This window comes from Oryctolagus cuniculus, chromosome 10 (assembly GCF_051225735.1).
Source record: "Oryctolagus cuniculus isolate XC-2025 breed Fujian yellow rabbit chromosome 10, ASM5122573v1, whole genome shotgun sequence".
Classification (NCBI taxonomy): Eukaryota; Metazoa; Chordata; class Mammalia; order Lagomorpha; family Leporidae; genus Oryctolagus; species Oryctolagus cuniculus.
Genome location: NC_142876.1, coordinates 78,136,938 through 78,162,931, shown reverse-complemented (window position 1 = coordinate 78,162,931; position 25,994 = coordinate 78,136,938). Strand labels below are relative to the sequence as shown.

Sequence of the window (25,994 nt, the reverse complement as noted above, 5' to 3'; positions counted from 1 at the left end):
TTGGGTTTTCTTAAATCTGTACAGAGACTAGTACAGAAATTATACATTGATCTACAAATTTAGACAATTTTATTGTTTACCATCTTTTATATCAGGAGATAAAAGTCTAGTTAGTGCTATTTGAAGATATAATCTAGAAATACTGTCAATAAATCAATTTTTTATTCAGCAAAGATTTTTCCCAACAGTTTCAAGGTTTTTCAAAATATTCTTAGGGGCTGGTACTGTGGCACAGTAGTAAAGCCGCCAGCTGTGATGCTGCCATCCCAGATGGGTGCCAGTTCAAGTCCTAGCTGATCCACTTCTGATCCAGCTCCCTGCTAATGCACCTGGGGAAAGCGGCAGAAGAGGGTTCAAGTGCTTGGGCCTTTGCACCCATATGGGAGACCAGGAGGAAGCGCCTGGCTTCTCCCTGGTCCAGCCCTAGTTGTTTTAGCCATCTTATCCATACTCTGCTTGCATTGAAATAAATCTTTCATGGATCCTATCACTATGTTATTTCCAAAGTTCTCAACAGTAGAGGAAGCCAACTCTTCTCTACCTCCACCCCAGTATCTAACCCAAATGTTTTCTATCTAGCACAAGAAAAGAAAAGCAGAGGCCGGCACTGTGGCGCAGCAGGTTAACACCCTGGCCTGAAGTGCCAGCATCCCATATGGGCGCCGGTTCTAATCCTGCCTGCTCCTCTTCCAATCCAATTCTCTGCTATGGCCTGGGAAAGCAGTGGAAGATGACCCAAGTCCTTGGGCCCCTGCACCCACATGGGAGACCTGGAAGAAGCTCCTGGCTCCTGGCTTCAGATCGGCACAGCTCCGGTTGTTGCAGCCATCTGGGGAGTGAAATCAGCAGAAGGAAGATCGATCTCTCTCTACCTCTCCTCTCTCTATGTAACTCTTTCAAATAAATTAATAAACCTTTAAAAAAAAGAAAAGCAGCCAGCCTGACTTCATTTAAAACTCAATTATCTAATTATTCTTTTCTTGCTTCACATAACCTGACAGTTTTGTAGGCAAGAAATAGAGAAGGATAACTTCTTTCACTACTTTTGAGTCCTGAAAGGACAGAGATAAGGGAAGAAAAGTCAAAAATTTTTTTCTTCAACAAGTTTAATTCTAAGGGTGAGATTTTGGGTTTATTTGGGGGGGGGGGCGGTGTCAGGGGCAGGATGGAGGCAGTGTAAAGGTTAAACCTAATGATTAAAGCAAATTCTTAATTTAAATGAGGAAATTCCAAATCCTGTAAGATAGTGAAATTGGCTGCTAACTGTTCTGCATTCACCATTCTTACATTGCTTTCTGCAGTAAAAACAGAATGAAGCAAAGTGAGCAGCAGGCCTTGGTTTCTTCGGTTCTTTTCATTTGTAAAAAAGATTTAACTTTCTTTGATTCTAAACACAGTTCAGGGCAAGAAATAAAAATACGTTTATTCATATACAAGAGTTCATCAGAAAGTTCACAGAAGGAAAAGGTCTTGTGGCACAGCTAGCTGACACTTGGGACTCATATCCTGGTATCAGAGTGCCTAGGATTAAGTCCTAGCTTTGCTTCTAATTCAGATTCCTGCTAATAGGCTTGGGAAGCAGCAGATGATGGTGCAAGTGCTTGGGTTCCTGCCACTCATTTGGGAGACACAGATGGAGTTCCTGGCTGTTGCAGGCATTTGGAGAGTGAACCAATGAATGGAAGATCCCTCTCCCACTGTCACAGGTCTCTGTCTCTCTCTAACTCTTCACCCCATCACTCTTTCAGATAAATATATAAACTTTTGAAAAGTTCATGGAAAATGTGGGTTGTGAAAACACTGTGCAAATTTTTTGCGCCAAAGTAAGTTTATCTTTTAATTACACTTTCCCAAAAATGTTTAAAGTTCCCTTTCACAATGAATGACATGAACTAAATGCAAATATTCTGCTAATAAACTGAAGGTCAAATTCAAAACTATAGACAAAATACAAACACAAAACTATAGAACAATTTTGACTTATCTACACTATTGATACCTTGGTTCTAAAGAACAACCAGTTAGTCCAAGGCCTATTCTTGAAAGCAAAATATGATCATGTTTTTGTAAAGCAAAAAACAATGATCATGTAACTTTCTTAAAAACAAAATCTATGATCCAGGTAAGTTTACTTAGTTTATAAGCCAGTTAGAAGAGTTTTATTATGAAAGACTGAGTAACAGATACTACCACAAATTCTAGTTATGAGTGATTAGCAAGAGAATGTAAAAAAGTTAAAATGACAACTATACACAAAACAATTCAAGATATATTTATCATAATTTTAAGAGTTTGAAGAGATCTTTCACCTCACCACACTGCTTACTACAATGAAGTCAAATAATAAATTACTATAGATTTGAGTTTCATTTTACAGACAAATGAACAAGGTAAGAATTACAATAAAAATCTTTGTTTAAAGATTTATTTATTTGTTGCTGGCGCCGCGGCTCACTAGGTTAATCCTCCGCCTGCGGCACCAGCACACTGGGTTCTAGTCCCGGTCAGGGCACCGGATTCTGTCCCAGTTGCCCCTCTTCCAGGCCAACTCTATGCTGTGGCCCGCGAGTGCAGTGGAGGATGGCCCAAGTACTTGGGCCCTGCACCCGCATGGGAGACCAGAAGCACCTGGCTCCTGGCTTCGGATCAAATCAGCGCGGTGCGCCGGCCACAGCACGCAGGCCGCGGCGGCCATTGGATAGTAAACCAACGGTAAAAGGAAGACCTTTCTCTCTGTCTCTCTCTCTCACTGTCCACTCTGCCTGTAAAAAAAAAAAAATTTTTTTTTATTTATTTGAAAGTCAGAGTTACAAAGAAAAGAGCGGCAGAGAGAGAGAGAGAGAGCGAGCGAGATCCTCCATCCACTGGCTCACTCCCGCAGTTGGCCACAAGAGCTGGAGCTGTGCCAATCCAAAGCCAGGAGCCTCCTCTCCAGGTCTCCCATGTAGGTGCAGGGGCCCAAGGATTTGGGCCATCTTCCATAACCTCCCAGGCCACAGCAGAGATCTAGATTCCAAGTACAGCAGCCGAGACTCGACACGGCACCCACATGGGATGCTGGCACTGCAGGCGCTGGCCCCAAAAATCTTATTTGTAATGTATTATTTCACATAAAACTATATAGCCTGCATAAATGATAAGGGAACAGGATTACACAATTAGGATCTGCTTCCTTGACATGATCATTAAACTGAAAATAAATAGGTCCAGTGATAATCTATAGTAAAAATTGCACTTTAAAAGACTATATTGGTGAGATCGGCACTGTGGCAAGCGGGTTAAGCCTCCACCTGCAGTGCCATCATCCCATATGGGCACTGGTTTGAGTCCCAGCTGCTCCACTTCCGATCCAGCTCCCTGCTAATGCACCTGGGAGAAGCAGTAGAAGATGGTCCAAGTGCTTGGGCCCCTGCACCCACATGGGAGACCGGGAAGAAGCTCCTGGCTCCAGCCCCAACTGTTGCAGCCATTCGGGAATGAACCTGCAGATGCCAGATATCTCTCTTTCTCTCTCTCCTCTGTATTTCTGCCTTTCAAATAAATAAATATATTTTAAGGGCCTGCGATGGGGCACAGTGGGTTAACCTGGCCTGCAGTGCCAGCATCCCATATGGGCGCCGGTTCTAGTCCCGGCTGCTCCTCTTCAGATTCAGCTCTCTGCTATGGCCTGGGAAAGCAGAAGATGGCCCAACTCCTAGGGCCCCTGCACCCACGTGGGAGACTTGGAAGAAGCTCCTGGCTCCTGGCTTCAGGTTGGTGCAGTTCCGGCCATTGCGGCCATCTGGGGAGTGAACCAGCAGATGGAAGACCTCTCTCTCTGTCTCTACCTCTCTCTGTAACTCTTTCAAAAAAAAAAAAAAAAAAAAGTAAAATATATTTTTAAAAAATTTTTAAAAGAAATATATTGATCACCAAGAAAACCAAAGCGGCATCTTTATGAAAACATGCCATAAGCAGTGTTATGAGTAATAAAATTAATTTTGAAATATATCTTTGAAAACCACAAAAGAATCAGAATGATTCATGGAGTTATCATTAGTCAAGTTAACTACAAGAAAAACTTTCCCTATCTAGGGATTAATCTCATAACTATGTAAGAAATTTACTAAGTGTTGTAAAGAACATTTCCTGTTTATAAACATTTTAAAAACTATGTATTGAGATTTCTATGTAACATCTATTGAGAAACCAATTCTGCAGTTCAGCATTAAGTCTCTGAAAATACTAACAAACAATTCAGAGGCTTTACTTATAAAACAGTACCAGCTGAAAGGGAAAGATGTAAAACTTTACCCTTGAAGAATAAATTACAGTGTCTAAATTACTTACTAGTTCAAAAAATTTTCTAGACCACCTCTTTTTTTTTTTTTTTTTTTTTTTTTTGACAGGCAGAGTGGACAGTGAGAGAGAGAGAGACAGAGAGAAAGGTCTTCCTTTGCCGTTGGTTCACCCTCCAATGGCCGCCGCGGCCAGAGCGCTGCGGCCGGCGCACCGCGCTGATCCGATGGCAGGAGCCAGGAGCCAGGTGCTTTTCCTGGTCTCCCATGGGGTGCAGGGCCCAAGCACCTGGGCCATCCTCCACTGCACTCCGTGGCCACAGCAGAGAGCTGGCCTGGAAGAGGGGCAACCGGGACAGAATCCGGCGCCCCAACCGGGACTAGAACCCGGTGTGCCGGCGCCGCTAGGCGGAGGATTAGCCTAGTGAGCCGCAGCGCTGGCACACCGTGTTCTAGTCCCGGTTGGGGCGCTGGATTCTGTCCCGGTTGCCCCTCTTCCAGGCCAGCCCTCTGCTGTGGCCAGGGAGTGCAGTGGAGGATGGCCCAGGTGCTTGGGCCCTGCACCCCATGGGAGACCAGGAAAAGCACCTGGCTCCTGGCTCCTGGCTCCTGCCATCGGATCAGCGCGGTGCGCCGGCCGCAGCGCGCTGGCCGCGGCGGCCATTGGAGGGTGACCCAACGGCAAAAGGAAGACCTTTCTCTCTGTCTCTCTCTCTCACTGTCCACTCTGCCTGTCAAAAAAAAAAAAAAAAAAAAGAGAGAGAGAGAAAAAAAGACTTCCTGATCTTGTGGACTCTGGTCCACCTTTGCTTCCTTGAGCCATGTTCTGAATCTACAGTACTCCAGTCACTGTGCTGCTAAAACCTTCAGCCAGCAAGCAGAGAATGCAACAGAACTTCAGAGGAGAGAATTCCTTGGGAGCTTTCCTAGTAAGAGTCTTCACTTTTTAACAACAATCACTGCTTCAGAACAATCTTACTTTGTAATTAATCGTTGTCTCAGTTGTGAGCAAAAGAGCATATAAGAATTATACAGCCAGCGCTGTGGTATACTGGGTAAAGCCACCCTCTGCAGTCCTGCCATCCCATATGGACTTGGTTCGAGTCCCAGCTGCTCCACTTCCGATCTAGCTCTCTGCTATGGCCTGGGAAAGTAGTAGAAGATGGCCCAAGTCCTTGGACCCCTGCACCTGCTTGGGAGACCCGGAAAAAGCTCCTGGCCATTGTGGGAGTGAACCAGTGGACTGAAGACCTCTCTCTGTCTCTCTCTGTGTAACTCTCTCAAATAAACAAATCTTAAAAAAAAAAAAAATATATATATATATATATATATATATATATATATATATATATAAAAGAATCTCAAAGGAAGATAATCAAGGAAATTTTCTTAAAAGTAACAGAGCCTATACAAATAAAATTAGAAACTAAAGTGAGGAAGGAAACTAATGTGGAAGTATTTCTGAGGTATTTACTACTAAGTGTTCTTATTTTTTTAAAATATTCCCACTTGCAAAGAGGATTAACTAACATAGAACACATTTATATTAAAAAGAAAACATCTTGGCCGGCGGCACAGCTCACCTGGCTAATCCTGCCTGCGGTGTTGGCACCCAGGTTCTAGTCCCAGTTGGGGCGCCAGATTCTGTCCCAGTTGCTCCTCTTCCAGTCCAGCTCTCTGCTGTGGCCCGGGAAGGCAGTGGAGGATGGTCCAAGTGCTTGGGTCCTGGCACCCGCATGGGAGACCAGGAGGAAGCACCTGGCTCCTGGCTTCGGATCGGCGCAGTGCGCCAGCCGCAGCACACCAGCCATAGTGGCCATTTGGGGGGTGAACCAATGGAAGGAAGACCTTTCTCTCTCTCTCTCTCTCTCTAACTCTGCTTGTCCGAAAAAAAAAAAAAATCTTAAGAGATCAGGAGAATAGATTGATTGCAGTATAAGAAGGTACAATGAGGACACAGTAAAACGCCGCCTCTGAAGCTTAACAGTAGGTCACTGCCTCTGCTCCTTAGAGCTTCAAATATAAATATGGAGCAACAAATATAAGCAAGAAGTTCCAGTACAAAATAATTCTCTGCTGGAGATATAGCATAAAGGGCATCAATGACCCTGGAAGAATCAAGGAAGGTTTCCCCAAAAGTTAACATGAGCTGGGTCTTTATTTAAGTGGAAGCTGGCAGTTACCAGGCAGTAAGAGATAAAGTCTTCAGGCACTTTTAGAAGTGCATATGGGGGATGTGGTGTAGCAGGTTAAGCCCCCACCTGGGATGCCAGCATCCCACATGGGCGGCAGTTAGAGATCTGGCTGCTCCACTTCCGATCCAGCTCTCTGCTATGGCCTGGGAAAGCAGCAGAAGATGGCCCAAGTCCTTGGGCCCCTGCACCCACATGGGAGACCCGGAAGAAGCTCCTGGCTTTGGATAGGTGCAGCTCTGGATGTGGTGGCCAATTGGGGAGTGAACCAGCGAATGTAAGACCTTTCTCTCTGCCTCTCCTTCTCTCTATGTAACTCTGACTTTCAAATAAATAAATAAACCTTAAAAAAAATGCATACGGCAGCCTGCATAGTGGCATAAGAGAACAGGTTCGAGAAGCACTGAACAAGATGACAAGAACGCACACACTAAGAAAGGAAAGACCTCCTTGAACAATAAGGGAGCACACAAAGTTTTTAAGCAGAATAGCTACAACGTGATCTGTGGTTCTCGAGGTGTCTTTAAGAAACACCTACTAGACTTGGTAGACCAGTTTCAAGGCCACTGGGACAGCACAGAAACTGGTGACAAGTATGAACTTGCAATTAAGTTCATACTGATAAAAAAAAAAAGTGAAATGAGAACCTAAATTAAGGTAGTAGTAGCTAAGAATACTAGAGGAATAAAATCATCAGTACAATTTGGTATAGCTCTGAACCTATGGGCAAGCATCTAAAGTAATGTCTATATACTGTATGGCTGTACAGAAGGTAATGTCATTATCAGAAAAAAACACTAAATAGAACAATAAGCAATCCTGTGAAGTTAAATGTAACTTGGGATATCTGTAAAATGGGAATACACCTATGTATATATCAATCTTCTAAGTATTTGAGTAGACAATGGATGAAATGGGATTAACATAGTGTCTATGATTGTTAAATGCTCAATAATTGTCTCTATCAATATGGTAAGCTAGGACCTAAGAACTCTGATGAACTGTGTCCCACTGTTTTTTTTTTTTTTTTGAAGATTTATTATATTTATTTGAAAGAGTTACAGAGAAAGAGAGTGAAAGAGAGAGGTCTTTCATCTGCTTGTTCACTCCCCAAATGACCACAATGACCAGAGCTGAGCTGATCCGAAGCTAGGATCCAGGAGTTTCTTCCGGGTCTCCAATGTGGGTGCAGGGGCCCAAGGACTTGGGCCATCTTCTACTGCTTTCCCAGGCCGTAGCAGAGAGCTGGATCGGAAGAGGAGCAGCCAGGATTCTAACCACTGTCCATATGGTATGCTGGCACTGCAGACCACGGCTTTAACCCGCTGTGCCACAGCACCGACCCAGTCCCACTGCTCTAAACAATCAAGTTTCCCTGGAGTCTGTATTACACTTACAGCACAGCATACTCACTAGACAACTGATGTTCAATAATGCTAAACAAAGAAAACATCCGATGTGCACCTGTTCCATCAAACCAAGGTTTGCCTTGAGGCATGATTCAGTATTAATATTTTAGGAATAAAATTTTTTAAATATTTATTTTATTTATTTGAAAGAGAGAGTTACAGAGAGGGAGAAACAGAAGTCTTCCATCCACTGGTTCACTCCTCAGTTGGCCACAACAGCCAGTGCTGGGCCAATCCAAAGCTAAGAACCAAGAGCTTCTTCCAGGTCTCCCACGCAGGTATAGGGGCCCAAGGACTTGGGCCATCTTCTACTGCTTTCCCAGAGCACAGCAGAGAGCTGGATCAGAAGAGGAGCAGCCGGGACTAGAACCTGCACCCATATGAGATGCTGGCACTTCAGGCCAGGGCTTTAAACTACTGCGCCACAGCACCAGCCCCGGGAATAAAAATGTTTTAAGGAGATACATTTGGTATGCTCCTTGGGATGGCCATATCCCAAGTCATGACTCTGCTTCCAATCCCAGCTTCCCGCTAATGCACATCCTCCTGGGAGGCAGTAGGTGACGGCTCAAGTAATTGGTTCCCTGACCCCCATGGCGGAAACCTGGATTTGGGCTCCTGGCTTCAACCTGGCCCAGCACTGGATGTTACAGGCATTTGAGGAATAAACCTCAATGGGTATATCTATCTCTCTATGTCTGTCTCTATCCCACTCTTTTTGTGTGTCTTTTAAATAAAATAAAATTTTAAATACTTTAAAAAGAGCAACTGTCATTTTAAATTAAGTAATAGATAACAAGGATTAAGTAAGAATAGCCACAGGGCTGTAGTGTACCCCCACTTTAAAAACACACTTTTATTCTATACCAGGTGTTCTGAAGAGAAGCCCTAATCTAAGAAATCCTAAATAGGAGATTAGCTGAATCTAGCTGTTTGCCAATCTGTATTGAGTTTAATTTCTGAGGATGGGAAGATCATGGGAAAATACTTATTAATTTATAAATTCAGAATTCCAAAATAAAAACTGAAAACTATAAAACTATAATTTACATGAGAAAATTGCCCAGTTACACATAAACTCAACCTTAACCAAAAAAATTTTTTGAGAGGAATGTTTTCCAGAGATCTCCAAACATATACATTCCTATTTATATATCACTGGGGAAGAGTACATCACAAATAAATTATTTTTCCATATACATTTCTTTTTTTAATATTTATTTATTTATTTGAAAGTCAGAGTTACACAGAGAGAAAGGAAAGGCAGAGAGAAAAGAGATCTTCCATCCGCTGGTTCACTCCCCAACTGGCCACAATGGCCAGAGCTGCACCAAGCCCAAGCCAGGAGCAGGAGCTTCTACCACGTCTCCCACGTGAGTACAGGGGCCCTAGGACTTGGGCCATCTTCTACTGCTTCCCCAGGCTATACATAGCAGAGAGCTGGATCAGAAGTGGAGCAGCTGGGACATGAACCAGCGCCCATATGGGATGCCGGCACTGCAGGTAGTGGCTCCTCCATGTACATTTCTAAACAAGTAATTGACATCATGATGTGTAAGAATTATTATATAGTGGCCGGCATAGTGAAATAATAAGTAAAGCCACAGCCAGTGACTCCAGCAGCCCATATGGGAGCCAAGGTTTGAGTTCTAGCTGCTCCATTCCTGATCCAGCTCCCTGCCAATGGCCTAGGAGAAGCAGTGGAAGATGACTCAAGTGCATTGGGCCCTTGCACCCACATAGGAGACCTGGAAGAAGTTCCTGGCTCTAGGCTTCAGCTAGCCCAGCCCTGGCTGTTTCCGGCCAACTGTTGAGTGAACTAGCAGATGGGAGATCTGTCTCCCTCTCTTGTCTCTAATTCTTTCAAATAAATAAATCTTAAATAAAAGAATTATAAATTGCCAGAATGGACATAAATCACAGTATTTTAAACTAGAAGAGACCCTCTGGGGCCGGCGCTGCGGCATAGTGGGTAAAGCTGCTGCCTACAGTGCCAGCATCCCATATGAATGCCGGTTCAAGTCCCGGCTGCTCCACTTCTGATGCAGCTCTCTCCTATAACCTAGAAAATAAGTGGAAAATGGCCCAAGCGCTTAGGAGACCTGGAAGAAGCTCCTGGCTTCAACCAGATTAGCTCAGCTCTGCACTGCTCTGGCCATTGCAGCCATTCGGGGAGTGAACCAGCAGATGGAAGACCTTTCTCTTCTGTCTCTCCCTCTCTGCAGCTCTGCCTCTCAAACCAATAAATGCCATTTAGGGGGTAGGGGGTATGAGGGTGAACCAGCGATAGAAAACTTCTGTGTCATGCTTTCAAATGAATAAAAATAAAAATAAAAAATAAAAACTTTTACTTTATTTGGTGCAAAATTTTTGAGATTATGCAGTTTTTCAAAATATACGTTTTCCATGAACGTTCTGGAAACCTCATATGCAGTTTTAAAAACTTTTTGCAGCAAAATAAATCCTTTAAATTCCATATTTCCTAAACTTTTTGATGTATCCTCATGTTTCAAATATGTACACCAAAAATACTCTCCCCAAGAGGAGCTGACAGCTCACCATCATACATTTTGTCCCTTATGACTCAGAAATAAGACATGGTCAGTATTTTAACTAGAGGAGGAGCTGTAAATAAAGCTAGCAATGCATACTACAAAAGCAGAACCTACCTATCCAGAACCCAGAGCCTGAGTAACTAATGATATATGTACGGTTCCGTCTGATTCCGCCCAGTAGACAAGTGCCTTCCATTGCACCACCGCTTTGGCAATCATTCGTTCACAAACTCACTGCCTCTCACCAGTGATTTTTCGTGGCATGCACTGTTCTTTCAAAGAACTGTGCAACTTTCTGAGTAAACCAAGCAGCAAACAGCACTTCAAGGACTGACTTTAAGGCAGTCGCATAATACTGCTTATTCTCAGCCCATTTTTTTTATGGCTATGTTTATCCAAGAGATAGATGAGAAACACTCAACTTTATTAAGCAAAACATCACAACAAGAAAAATAAACCACCTAGTCCAAACAAGCTCATGGTCACTTTCTGTATCATAGGTGATCTGATGAGGTTAATCTCAGGCTGACTCTGAGCAGGTAACTATTCAGCTTGCTTTATTTTATTGTCCTCCTCTAATCTGAATGGCCTGGGAGAGGCTGATGTGTTCTCCCTGGAGAAGGCAAGGTGGAAGGGGGGAGGTGTGGGGATGTGGGTGTGTGTGTAGAATGCAGTTACAATGCTCTGATGCCACGTAATTTTAATCACCTTTCTTCTATTCTGCTAGCTATAAAAACAGCTAAGCTACTTTTCTGAGCCTCAGCTTCTTCAACAGTAAACAAATACCACCTCTCAGTTAAGTTTCTGTGAACTATACTAAGACTTATTCTTCCTAACCATATTTTGGTATGCATCATCCACCACTCTATTCTCTCATGCCCGTTCTATATTAGCATGTTTACTAAATCCCACCAGAGTCAACACAAAACTCGAGTCAACAGCTACTTGAATACAAGAATCTCCCACACCCCTTTACATTTTTAATAGCTGAAAAATAATTCCCTCATGGTTATTTCAAACTCTTAATAATTCTCTATTAATTCTTAAACTTAGGTAATGTCCTTTTTATTAATAATGATGTGATTAGTATACCTAACACAGAAATTTGTACATGCAGGGCATACAAATTTGTGTAAGTTATGTTACTGGGTTACAGGATACAAATATTTCTTATTTTTTTAAAGATTTATTTATTGATTGAGAGAATTACAGATAGACAAAGAGATCTTTCATCCACTGGTCCACTTCCCAAATGGCCACAACAGCCAGAGCTGAACAGACCGAAGCTAGGAGCCGGGAGCTTCATCCAGGTCTCCCAGGTGGGTGCAGGGGCCCAAAGATTTGGGCCATCTTCTACTGCTTTCCCAGGCACATCAGTAGGGAACTGGATCAGAGGTGAAGCAGCTGGGACTCGAACAGGTGCCCATATGGGATCCCAGCACTGCAGTGATTTAAACCTGCTGTGCCACAGCACCAGCCCCCAGGGTACAAATACTTCAAAAGTTACCTGTTATCAACTGCCATATTGGTCCTCCATAAAATTTAAATAAACTTAAACGTACCCACAAAAGGTATGTTCCTCAGCCTCACTAAAATTTTTTTAATCTTTAAAATTTAATTTGCAAAAAAAAGTTCGGCCGGCGCCATGGCTCAATAGGCTAATCCTCCGCCTGCGGCACCGGCACACCAGGTTCTAGTCCCAGTCGGGGCACCGGATTCTGTTCCGGTTGCTCCTCTTCCAGGCCAGCCTTCTGCTATGGCCCGCCAGTGCAGTGGAGGATGGCCCAAGTCCTTGGGCCCTGCACCCCATGGGAGACCAGGATAAGTACCTGGCTCCTGGCTTCGGATCAGCGCGGTGCGCCGGCCGCACCACGCTGGCCACACTGGCCACTGGAGGGTGAACCAATGGCAAAGGAAGACCTTTCTCTCTGTCTCTCACTGTCCGCTCTGCCTGTCAAAAAAAATAATAAAAAAATGTTTTTTAAAAAAAGTTCTCTTATTTTGTAACTCTGAATCATGGGAAGACTGCATGTTCTCACCATTACTTACTTTGTAGTTCTTTTCACTGGAATATTGGTTTACCAATAATAAGACTTGGTTTCCATCTAACATGTGGAACAAAGACATAGGATTTTTATAAACATTTCACTTGAATATGAAATCCAACCCAACTGTTGGCTGCTCTACTTCCAATCCAGCTTCTTGCTAATGCCCCCGGCAGGCAGCAGCTGATGACCCAAATTCTTAGGCCCCTGCCACTCATGTGGGAGACCCACCCAGATAGAGTTTCTGGCTCCTGGCTTCAGCCTGGCCAGCCCTGACTGTTGTGGTCATTTGGGGAGTGAACCAGCGGATGGAAGATATGTCTATCTCTCTCTGCCTTTCAATAAATCAATAAATATACAGATATTCCTATTCTATGTACAATGTATTAATTAAGGAACCCTCTCCAATGCCAAATCTAGATTAAAAAAATAGTTCCTTGAATGATGTCTTCTTATTTCTCTTAAGTTCACTTGGAAATGCCAACATATAATTTTTCTGTAATATCAAAATCTTCATCTTAATTATCAGGAAAGCTGGCCAGCTTCATGTGTAGAAAAATTTTAAGGTCATCAAAACCAACAGTTTCCAAAGTTGTGCTGTACGGAACTAGTTGCATCAATATTACCTGGAAACTTCTTAGAAAAGCAAAGTCTCGGCTCCTACATTAGTATCACTTAATCAGAAACCCTGAAGGTAAGATCCAGAAACGCGTTTAAACAAGCCTTCTAGATGACTGACATACACGAAAAGTTGAGAGCTATCATTCTAAACAAATGCAGAATAAAAACATTAAAAGTGGATCCCCTCATACTTGATCTTTAACAGAGGACTTGGGTAAAGTTAATTATGCTACAGATTTCAACATCTTGATCCTTTCCAAATGAAAAAAAAAATCAGAAAGAACTGTACTTACTTGGAACTACTACCCAAATCATTTTGAAAATGTAATGAAATAGCATATTAAAACACAACACCTGGAAACCTGTAGTTACTCAAATATTTGTGGATCCAAGGAATAAATACATTGCTCAATGAATAAAACAATTCTGAGTGGCAAGATTGCAAAAAAATTGTGCTTTTTTTTGTTTTGTTTTATCCCAAATTTTCTGTAAGTATAGATTACCTTCATAACTAAAGTGCAAAAGACCAATGACCAAAAAAGGCTATAAAAGAAAATAACCTATGAGAAAGATTAGAATGCCTGTCATACAAAAATAAAAAAATAACAAATTCTGGCAAGGATGTGGAGAAAAAAGTATCCCAAGCGGCCGGCGCTGTGGTGCAGTGGGTTAATGCCCTGGCCTGAAGCGCCAGCATCCCATATGGGCGCCAACTGCAGACCCAGCTGCTCCACTTCCAATCCAGCTCTCTGCTATGCCTGGGAAAGCAGTAGAAGATGGCCCAACTCCTTGGGCCCCTGCACCCACGTGGAAAACTGGGAAGAAGCTCCTGGCTCCTGGCTTCAGTTCGGCACAGCTCTGGCCGTTACGGCCATCTGGGGAGTAAACCATCGGATGGAAGACCCCTCTCTCCCTCTGCCTCTCCTCTCTCTCTGTAACTCTGACTTTCAAATAGATAAATAAAATCTAATAAAAAAGTATCCCAATAGACTATGGGTGGACATGCAAAGTGGTACAACCATTTTTGAAGACAGTATGGGGAGTTCTCAGAAAACTAAAAATAGATCTGCCAAATGACCCAGCTCTCTGACTCCAAAGGAAATGAAATCAGCATATGAAAGTTACCTGCATTCCCATGTTTACTGCAGCTCAATTCACAATAGCTAAGATATGGAAGCCTCTCCTCTCTCTGTGTAACTGTGACTTTCAAGTAAAATAAATAAATCTTAAATAGATATTTAAAAAAATTTTAAAAATTGTGTGGGTGTCATATCATCCAGTATAAAGTTATACACAGTGCTTCACTGAATCATACCATGCAAATGACAGTATACTTATTCACATGTTACAAAGAACTGAGGGGGGACCTATAATACTGTTTAAAAAAAAAAAAAAAGATTTATTTATTTTTATTTGAAAGTCAAAGAGAGAGAGAGAGAGAGAGAGGTCTTCCATCCACTGGTTCACTGCTCAGTTGGCCGCAACAGCCAGTGCTGGGCCAATCCAAAGCCAGGAACCAAGAGCTTCTTCCGGGTCTCCCACGCAGGTACAGGGGCCCAAGGACTTGGGCCATCTTCTACTGCTTTCCCAGGCCATAGCAGAGAGCTGGATCAGAAGTGGAGGAGCCGCGACTGGAACAGGCACCCATATGGGATGCTGGCATTGCAGGTGGCAGCTTTACCCACTTGTTACGGCATGGGACCCAATGCTTTGTTCTTAATTTGGGCGCTGGCCATGAGTTGTGACCAAGTACAAAAAAACCCTACATTTATATGTACACTTATATGTGTATCTTAGTATGTGTACTGTATTTCAGTAAAATATGTAAAGAAAAATAATCGGCTGACGCCGCGGCTCAATAGGCTAATCCTCCGTCTGCAGCGCCAGCAGTCCCGGTCGAGGCACCGGATTCTGTCCCGGTTGCACTTCTTCCAGACCAGCTCTCTGCTGTGGCCCGGGAGTGCAGTGGAGGATGGCCTGAGTCCTTGGGCCCTGCACCCGCAAGGGAGACCAGGAGAAGCACCTGGCTCCTGGCTTCGGATCCGCAGCGGCCAATGGGGAGTGAACCAACAGAAAAGGAAGACCTTTCTCTCTGTCTCTCTCTCTGTCCACTCTGCCTGTCAAATAAAAAAAATTTTTTTTTTAAATAATAATCTTCAAAGCATCAGTATCTTTAGATTTTACCAAGCTCCAATGATATTCTTTCTCTCCTTTACCCACACAATAAACATCTTTTTAAGTAATTTACAAGATTCTGGGGTGGCATCAGACAGAAATACAGCTCCCCCACCTTCAACAACTTATTATAGTTCAAATGTATTTTCTTTCTTTAATGTGAAAGGCAGACTCACAGAGGGACAGAGTATCCATCTGCTAGTTCACTCTAAATGCCCACAGCAGCCAGGGCTGAACCACATCAAACTTGAGAGCCAGGGACTCAATCTGAGTATCCCATGTCAGTGGCAAGGACCCAAAGTACTTGAGCCTTCACTGCTGCCCCCCAGGATGCTCACTAACAGGAAACTGGACTCGAAGTGGAGGAGCCAGGATGTAGACCAAGCACTCTGTTATGGGACGCAGGTGTCCCAAGTGATGAGTTAACCACTGTGCCAAATGCCCATCATTGTAGTTCAAAGTCAGAACTGATCATACATATTATCCTGGTAACAAAAATGGTATATTAAACTATGATAGCAAATTTCTGTCCACCTAATAGGTGTCCCATCTTCCTATTTGAAAGGCAGAGTTTTGGGGGTGGGGAGTAGATTTTTCCATCTACTGGTTCACTCCCCAATGGCCACAAAGGCCAGGCTGAAACCAGGATCTTCTTCCGGGTCTCCCTAGTGGGTGCAAGGACTTCTGCTACTTTCCCAGGCACACCAGGAGGGAGCTGGATCAGAAGCATAGTAGTCAGGTCTCCAAGTGGTGCCCATGTAGAATGCCAGTGTTGCAAGCAGCTGCTTAACATGCTATGCCACAACACAGTCCCCTCTACCCATCTCCTTCTTCAACTAACAAATTCTAGTGAATTAGGTTTCACCAATCATGGTAGCCCAACTTCTAAGAAACCAAGAATGAGTCAGAGATTAGGCAAGAAAACAGGGGCCAGCGCTACAGCTCAGTAGGCTAATGCCCCGCCTTGTGGCGCTGGCACCCCGGGTTCTAGTCCCGGTCGGGGCACCGGATTCTGTCCCGGTTGCCCCTCTTCCAGGCCAGCTCTCTGCTGTGGCCAGGGAGTGCAGTGGAGGATGGCCCAAGTACTTGGGTCCTGCACCCCATGGGAGACCAGGAGAAGCACCTGGCTCCTGCCTTTGGATCAGCGTGGTGCGCCGGCTGCAGCGCTCTGGCCGCAGTGGCCATCGGAGGGTGAACCAACGGCAAAAGGAAGACCTTTCTCTCTGTCTCTCTCTCTCAGTGTCCACTCTGCCTGTCAAAAAAAAAAAAGAAAAGAAAAGAAAACAGGAGTTCTGATTCTTGCAGTTCTTACTTTGATTCCAAATTCAGAATGGTATACTTATCATTATACTGGCTATGTAAACCAGAAAATTTTGTTTTGTTTTTTTTGGCTTAAAGTAGCTCAAGTTGTATCCCTAGTCTCATAACCTTAACTAATCTCATACTACTTATGGCAGTAAACGTTTAATTTTGTTTAAAAAAAAATTAAAGAGAACAGTTAATAAAACTTGTAATATACATACAAAATATACATACAAAATCTGGTCTGCTTTTAGAGAGCAGGCACCAGATTTAACTTTTCCCTCCTACTTACCACCATGCATTGAGTAAAATTCAATATACCACTCTTCAGTTTCTTGTCCTACCCAAAGTTTCATCTCAAGTTGTATTGCTAATGCTCTAAATGCTCTAAAGTTGTAGAAACACATATTGAGCAAGGTTTAAATAAGATTGTTTTTTACACATCCCTTCCACTCGGTTTCTTTTCATAACCACAGGATATTAAGCAGATTTTTCTATACTGGCAGAGGTAGAGGAGAAGTCATAGCTAGTACACTTAAAAATAAAATGTTCATCTATTTACCTTGTGATTACAACTAGTCATGATTTTTTAAAATATATTTATGTATTTGATAGGAGGAATGAAAAGAGGAAAAGAGAGATATCTTCCATCCACTGGTTCACTCCCCAAATGGCCACAACAGCCAATTCTGGACCAAGCACTGCATCAGGGACCTTCCCAAGCACATAAGCAGGAAGCTATACCACAAGCAGAACAGTGAAGTCTCAAACCAGGACCCTGATACGCAAAGTGGGAATCCCAAGCAGTAGGTTAAACCACTGCACCACAACGCGAGCCCCTATTTATGATTTCTGAGTAACACAGTACTGGTATTTGCTTTGCTTTTACTGAGAATTCATTCTTGGCACCTCAGTCTCTATCAATCACTGCATGGAGCTAAAAATACAACTAAATAAATGAATGAAGTGAATGAGTCAAGATTTAACAGAAGTAACCAATCCAAACAGTTGAACAGAATAGTAGTGTACCCAATGTAGGACTATTAAGTATAACAAGGTCAACTATCAACTTTTGAGTATACTAACACGGAAACACAATGGACAGCACTAGCATTCCCAGCAATACTCAATGTTCTGTAACCATTAATATCTCACCTTAGGTGTCAGCTTACAAACACACCAATCTAGTGCCTTATCCTACTTTACTTGAGACTTCTCCAAATTGGCTGTGTATGTCACTGATCCCCTGTTTTATTTCCAGACTTTGACTTCTGGCTACTGAAATTACCAAATGGGCAACCAAACAGGAATAGAGAACTGTCATAGTCAATGTCATTTAGGTAAGTCTGCCAAAGCTCTGAGGCTCAAAACCACTCCAAAAGTACTTTAAATTCACTGCTTACAGGCTGCAAAGCTTTGGTTCTGTTTTTAAGTTCGAACTAATATTTGTTTAGAAAGCAAAACCAGGGGGCTGGCATTGTGGTAAAGCTGCAGCATGCTATGCTGGCATCCCATATGGGTGCCAGTTCCAGTCCCGGCTGCTCCACTTCCAATCCAGCTCACTGCTAATGGCCTGGGAAAAGCAGAGGAAGACAGCCCAAGCGTTTGGGACCCTGCCACCCATGTGGGAACCTCAGATGGAGCTCCTAGCTTCTGCCTGGCCCAGCACTGGCCATTGCTTCTATGTAGGGAGTGAACCAGCAGATGGAATCTCTGTTCTTCTCCCTGTAATTCTGACTTTCAAAATAAATAAATCTTTAAAAACAAAAATCAGAAAAGCAAGAATACTACTTTTAAGGGCACACTTTACAAAGAAAACTTTCCTCTAATCCATAAACATTGAACACACAAGACAAATGCACTAATACGAAAGAACAATTATTACAACTGTTAAACACAACTCCTTTCCCCCGTATTCATTTATTCTATACACTCTGAAACCCTACCAAGTGCCAACTACTGTAATAGACACAAGAAAATAAAGCTAAAACAAAGTCCCTGCCCTCCAAAGAGGTGCCAACCTAACAAAGGCAGGTTGGAAATCAAATAATAATAAGGTTAAGTATTGTTAACAGGGGTTTGCATGACTCAAGGGAGATGGATTTCCTGAGACATCTAGAAGGAGAAATAAAAGTCAGCCTGGACTCAAAACCAAGCAAAAGCATTTCAGAATACCAAAAAAAAAAAAAAAAAAAAAAAAAAAAAGGATGTGAAGGTATGAAAGTGAGACATCCTGGTACACACTCAGAAAACAATAAGCGGTTTGATACAAAACACACACATGCTGTATGGGGCTGTTATAGGCTGCTTGCAAAAATTCTAGAGAAAGATACAATAAAGGACCAAATCACAAGCCCACTCTGACACTCACAATTTTGGTTTTATCCTAAAGGCAGTAACAAGCAGGATATAATTAAGCAGGAATGGGACGGGATCTGTTTGGCATTTTAGAAGCACTAAGATAGATGAACTATTTTTCAATCTGTGAAATTCAAATTGTCTTTAGGTTTTCCATGTGGAGAGAAGCCTAGGGAAGCAGGTGGGCTGGTCTGTTCCATGGATGCATGCATGGAGGAAGTGGATGGGTGGTTAAGAAACGTATCAGGAAATCACTTGTCTAAGGGACAAGTGAAAAGGTGTAGATGGCATCATCCAAATAGAGTGAACAGTTTAAAATGAGGTTGAGGGGGGGAACAAAAAACTAACTTGGAATCAGCCTGGACAATAAATTCTACATCGAAGAATCATGAAGGCCTCGATTAAGACCTAGAGAGGTCTTCCTGGGTAAAGGTCCAGCCTGTCTGTCTCTAACCTCCTCAAAGGTTCTCCCCTGTCTCACTCATTCCATCCCTCCTAGGATGTTCACATCCCTGGGTGCTTTATTACACTGGCTATCTTTTCAACAAGCAGGTTAAGTTCCTTGAAAGCAAGAATTTTCCATGTGTTTAACCAATGCCTTGAAACAGAAATGACAGATGAACAATCCCACTTATGAGAAGCAAAAATTGACTCCTGGTATGACTTCTACAAAGTTGTACACAGCAGGTTTCATTCCATTCACATAAAGATGTATGGACTCATGCTACTGAGGAAGGAGACAACTGTTGAACACAGAGTGAAGAGGGATCTTCTCTCCAGAATCTAGTATAAAGATCTGAATGCAAAGCACAAAACAACACAACAGCATGATGAATCTTGCAAATATAATGAGTGAAAGAAGCCAGACCCAGAAATGTACATACAGTATGACTCACAAAGTTCAAAAACAAATGAAACTAATCTCAAGTGTTAGAAATCAGATAGCAAGAGGTGGAGATAGTGTACTGGGGCTTCTGGTTCTCTTTAAGAACCTGTGTGTCAGTTACCAAAATGCGCTTACTTCCTCTAAGTCCATCAAACCTTTAAGCTTACATGTAAGCTGTACAGAGGCTCTAACTCTAAAGGTCCGAACCAAATGAGCTTTCTAAATGGCACAGGTAAGTCTATGCCAAGAACTATCCTCTGGCTCCAAAAGAAAGTAGCACTGCTGCTTACCAAAAAAGCCAAATGTCTATCTCAACATTGTCTTTTAAGTGGTCACTCCACCAGCTCACATCACTACAGCACCTTACCCTGCTCTCATTTCTTCACAGCACTTGTCACTAGTTGAACTTATTTGTTTGCTTGTTAATTTTCTCTGTCTCTCCATGGTATTTTAAACTGCATGAGAACAGGGACCTGTCTTTACCCTATATCCACAGCCTAGATGGCAGTATGCTCAATAAAAACTTGTCAAATGACCACAACTACCCAGGTAATTTACTTTAGGGTCACCAAGTACACATAAGATCAAGTCAGTACCAATAAATCAGTAAGTCCAATGCAACAGCAAATACAAAATAAATTATTACTTCACTTCTGGATAAGAGTAATCTTTAAAACTGTACCAGCTTTTGTACCAGCTTTGAGGGTGACAGGTTTGATAAGCTTTGATGCGTTGGAAGACAGAAGTAATTTTTCGATGTATTTTACAGGGAACTGTTATGAAAGACAAACGCTACAATAAAACCAGCGGGACCTGGGGAGCAGAACCACTCTTAAGGAATACCAGGAAATGCAGGTTAACAGGCCTGGCTCTGCTCCCAGGGTAGTTACCTAACTCCTTTCCTTTAAGCAAATTTTCCCATCTGAAAAGTATCACAGGATGAGGTGTTTTTTAAACTTCTAGCAAAGATCATAACCATGATCATAACCATGATTCTGAATTTGAGGAGGGAGGAAAAATCAAACATTAGAATTTCCAAGAATCATGGAGTTATTGAATAAACACAAAACCACTGTTTCTTTAACCCTTCAATTCATATCCTGAGTACCAACTTTTAAAAAGACTGCTACTTTAGATATCACACTGGAAAGAGATAGTATTTCTTACCCACCCACCTGCCATCTTACATACATACCCTATCTTCTACCTTGAAAACCTTGGAATATATATAGCGGCATGGTGGGGAAGCAACCTTCCAATCTCCTATCCCTCCCCCTCCATGATCAAAGGCTAAAAATCATAACCAGCAAGGGTTAGAAAATGAGACAGTATAGCTGAAAAAGTAAATGTATCAATGACCCAAATAAAATTGATAACAGATCTAAAATATAGATCTCGACTACCCACTGAGCCTCAAAGTAGCCTATTAAGTGTCCTTCCTTCATTGTGGTTCTTAGGACCTTCTAACTTTCATTTCACCTGCTTTAAGTTGTTCCAAAGAGAAAACTCATCTTATTCTAAATTTCCTTCACAATTCCACCTGCACAATTAACACATCTGATGCTGAGGCAGGTGTTCAGCCTGGAGGTTAAGCCACTGGATTGGGATGTCCACATCCCAGAGTGCCTGGACTCAAGTCCCAGCTCCTGATAAAGTGCACCCTGGGAAGCAGCAGATGATGGCTCAAGTACTTGAGTCCTAGCCACCCACGTGGGAGACCCAGATGGAGCTTCCAGCTCCTGGCTTTGGGCCAGCCCAACCCATCACTGTGGGCATTTGGAGAGCGATCTAGGAGATGGGAGCAAGTGTGTACATGCTCTCTGTGTAAATAAATTCAACAAATAATTATATATCTGATGCACATGGCAACAGTGATGAAAAGCTGGCAGGTGATTTTGTAGAAACCAATTGTCATTGTCCATAAGAAATAGGAGGGAGGGGACCCTTCTAACTGGCCAAGCCAAACTGTTCCAAACTTCTACAGCACCTATCTATAGCTCCAGTAGCATGTCTGTAATTGAATTAATGAGCATCTGGGTACATGTCCCACCAACCTTTTGATACTCCCTCATTCCCAATGTCTTCAGTACTATCTCTCACATCCTAGGAACTTAATAAATGTTGTTTGAATGAATGGCAGTCTTTTTCTCATCACACTGAGGAATATCAACTTTATCTTCAAAGGGCAAATACAGTTCTGTGTCCTACTGGACTACCACTAATTCAGCACAGGTCTCCTTGATTGACTGGTAGACGATGAGACAACAGTAACAAAAATGGCCACAATTTCCTAAATAACCACCAGCTAGCCAACTAGCCAAGGCTACCAGAAATATAAAAACAAGCAGTAAAACCAATTTCTGTGACAGTCAACACATTATTCTAAAATCACAAATTTTGCCCATTACCCAATATCCCAAACCCAGTATTATCATGTCTTTTACTGACATCAATAAAGTCTGATCACTACTACCCAAAACAGAAAATGTCAAGTTCATACCAAGACTTTGAAATACCAAAAAAGAAAAAAAAAAAAAGAAAGAAAGAAAAAGAAAATTACAAGGCAAAGGCCCAAGCAGAAAACATAGCAATAAGCAGTACCAGAGTACTTAGCCAACACCATACTGGATAGGACAGAATGAAAATCTGTCAAATGCACTTCTCCACATAAAGCCCATTTATAACATAAGAAAACCAAAATGTTACTCGCGTTCTGGTCACTAATAACTTCTACATAGAACTGAAAACAGCAAAATATATGTACTGGCAGTAACCAAAATGAAACCAATTTGGTCAGGTGAGAGTATTATAAATATAAGTCCTCAGATCTGTGTTCAAATCCTACCCAATAACAGACATCAAAGTTACACAACAACTCTTGAAGATAGTAAGTTAGGTGGATTATCCTATTCGTGAACCCTCCAAAATATTCTTCTTAAAAATCTAATGGTTTAATAATGTTAATTTACTGTCATCTGTGGCTCCGAAAGAAGTTTAAGCATATATGTTATTTTTAAAGTCAAAGCCTTCCCCATGTTTCCAAAAAGTTGATGAGTCAGGTTTTTTAAAAATACATGTAGAAACTGAAACGCATTTCGTTACAATTATTCCCAGCATTAAATCAGATATGAACTCTTGGAATTCGGTTTAAGTTTCTCTTCATCAATAAGGTTTTCAAGTTCTTCTGAGTTTCCTAGTCATTTACTTGAACATCATCTACAGTAACACTCAAAGCAAAACCACAATAAAGAGGTTTGGCCTCTGAGGGATTCTACACGTAAAAAAAAAAAAAAAAAAAACATTACTCATAGATGCTACACAATCATCATTGCTTTAAATAACAAATACATTTCTAAACTTTCATGCCATTCGATGGAATTCCCACTTTTGAAGACAGCAAAACAAAACCTACAAAGCCACGAACACAAAAATTTGACATGCGTTTACTTTAAAAACTACTTATGGGGGAAATATTTGTAGTTCTTGGGTATTTTTATTCAAAGGTCCCATTATTTAGAGTTAGTGGAATTCACAGAACTCTTCTACCAGTAATGAGAGCAATTAATCTCAGAGTTACATTCCTTCAGGTTGCCCAATATCCTATTTAATACCAGATATAAATGAAGCAACGAAACCTTAACAGGATACATTCATTTCGCCAAGAGAACAATGTTCAGCTGGACATGCAGGGTACTACTACACAGTCACAGAGGAATGCCACCAATTCAAGCCCAGAAGACCTGTGGAAGGAGACTAGGAGACTCAAAGAAATCAATTCTTAGTCCCCAAGAACTTCTATTCACCAAGCACTCACTCTCACTCTCGCACCTTCAATGTCAGTCCATCAAATGCGACCAACAGTTTAACTTCAACTCTAACACTACTGAAACAAATTCCAGATAGAAGTTAAAAGATGACCAACAGACCACAAAGCCAGTCTTGACATTCTCTCCAAGTGTATCTAAATGTCCAATCTAAAGTTGCTGAACTCGTTTTGATAACACCTGCAGTTTACCACCTCATCGAAATGGAAAGGAATTCTTTCAACATTCTTTATTATAATGAAGGTTTAAACACAGACTTCAACAGTCACTCTTCACCATTCTGCAAAATCGGTGTAAGCTCATCAAAAACAAATAAACAGTCTCAAAACAACCACCACCACGGGGGGAAAAAAACTGAACAGCTCAGCCAAAAAAAAAGAAAAAAATGCACTTTCCTTATCAAACCCCAACAGTCATTTTCAAGTGCAAGAAAGTAACAGACATTTGCAGCTCCCTACCAGAAAAGCTCAATCAGCCTTATTGTACTACCACCACCACCAAACTGCTCAGAGAAAAATAACTTAGGGCAAGCAAAGCAAAGCCACTCCGCACATGGCAAAAATAAATAAAAAGGTTCCTGTCCCAAATCCGCAGCCATGGTGCCGCTCTCTCCTCTCCTTCCAAGCCAATGGACACAAGTGTCAAATAGATGCAGGCTGTGTGAAGTTAAGCTGGGAAAAACTCCCTCCCATAAATCATTCGGGCAACACGAGGCAATGCACCCACACGAAATACACGGAACCCACACCACCGCATCAGCCACCCCCAAAGGCAACGAAGGCCGCAATCAACAAGTTGGAAAGAGGGCAGCAAAGTCCGGCTCAGGACCCTGTCCCCGCACCGCGGGCCGAGTCCGTCAACAAAGGTAACACAGAGCGGCAGGTACCTGGTGGAGGTGCCTTTCCTCACGTCGCAGATGCTGCATTTGAAGGCTTCAGCGCTGTTTCGGAAGGTGCAGACGCTACAATCCCAAAAGCCCTCATCGGCGGCAGGTTTCGCTTGTCTTTTCGGCCTTCGGAGGAGTCGGGAGCCGGGGGAAGGGGAGGGAAGAGACCGAGAGCAGGGAAAAAGAGGGAGAGACAGCAAAAACACAGGCGCTGTGAGCCGCCGTAATTTCGCAGGAATCCGGCGCTGGAAACTTCGCCCGCGCGACCACCCACCCACCCCCCTTCCCGGGAACTGGAAGGGCGAGCGAGTGAGCGAGCGAGCGAGCAGGCTGGCGGGCACGGGAACCGGGCGGGCACGGGAACCGGGCGCCCCCGCCGGCCGCGGCGGCCGCGGGCCGGGCCGGATCGCCTCGCGCTCGCCAGGCGGCGGCGGCGCCCCGGGAAGGGCCGCGGCGGGCGCAGGAAGCGGGCGGACTTGTGGACCCGAGCGCGGGGCTGGGGGGGCCGCGAGGGGAGCCGCGGGCCGGATCTGGAGGGGGCGCGCAGGGGCAGCCCGAGGCCGGCGGCGGGGAGTGGGCCGGCTCCTTCCCGCTCCCCTCCCCTGCTCGCGCCCTCCCTCCCTCCCCACCTGGTTAAATCTCCCTTTGTCTGGGAGGAGCGGCGGCGGCGGCGGCGGCGGCGGCGGCGGCGGCGGCTGAGGAGGGCGGCTGAGGAGGAGCCGCCATGGCTGCGGCGCGCACGGCCGCCGGCCCCGGGCAGGAGCGACACCGCCTCCCGCCGCCGCCGCCCGCCGCTGCCGCCGCCGCCTCCCCGCCCCCGGATCTCCATCTTAGCAGCGCCTCCCCCCGCCCGGTGGCTCCGGGGCCTAGTCGTCGCCGGCCCCCGCCCGCCCCCAGCCCGCCCTCCCCTTCCGCCCCTCGGCTCCGAGCAGGTACCTGGTCGGGCTCTTCTTGTCGCCCATGGTCATGGATGGGCTGTACCCCCGCCCCCCCCAAGCCGAAACCCGCGCCGCTCGGAGGAGAAACGCCGTCCGGGGAGTCGTCGCGGAACGGCCCCCCTCCCTCCCCCGCGCCCGCCCTCCCTCAGCCGCTGGGGCTCGAGCTCCGGCCGCTGCCGCCGCCGCCGCCGCCGCCGCCAGTCTCCGGACGAGACTAGTCCCCGCCAGCGCCGCCTCCGCCGAGTGACTGACGAGGGGCGGGGCCGGGCGCCGCGCGTCACGCGCCTGGCGGCCAATGGCAGGGCGGCGGCCGGGGCCGCGAGGGCGGGGGCGGGGCGCGGGGGAGGGCGGGGCGTGGCGGACGTGGGCCGGGCCGTCGGTGTGCGTGCCCGGGAGTGTGTGCGCGCTGGGGGCGCGCGTGCCTGCCGCTGGCCCCGCGGCCCGGCGCGGCGGAGCGTGCGAGCTCGGCGGGGCGCACGTGGCCGCGCCCGGGCGCCGGCAACGGGCTTCGGGGCCCCGCGCGGCC

The 25,994-nt window shown here is 44.3% G+C and overlaps 1 protein-coding gene across 2 annotated transcripts in view; it reads right to left on the bottom strand.

The window, feature by feature from the left end:
- RYBP (RING1 and YY1 binding protein) overlaps positions 1-25,714 on the bottom strand; it is an 89,791-nt gene extending 64,077 nt beyond the window's left edge. Inside the window, exons 1-2 of one of the 2 annotated variants that reach the window (XM_051851475.2) lie at positions 25,467-25,714; positions 24,531-24,656 (exon numbers count right to left, since the gene is read on the bottom strand). In XM_051851475.2, the coding sequence (XP_051707435.1) occupies positions 24,531-24,656; positions 25,467-25,498 (158 nt within the window). In that variant the 5' untranslated portion in view covers positions 25,499-25,714. Of the gene's footprint in view, positions 1-24,530; positions 24,657-25,159; positions 25,364-25,466 lie in introns of those variants that run through there. The other variant, XM_051851474.2, reaches the window with a different exon arrangement.
- Between the last annotated feature and the right edge of the window lie 280 nt (positions 25,715-25,994).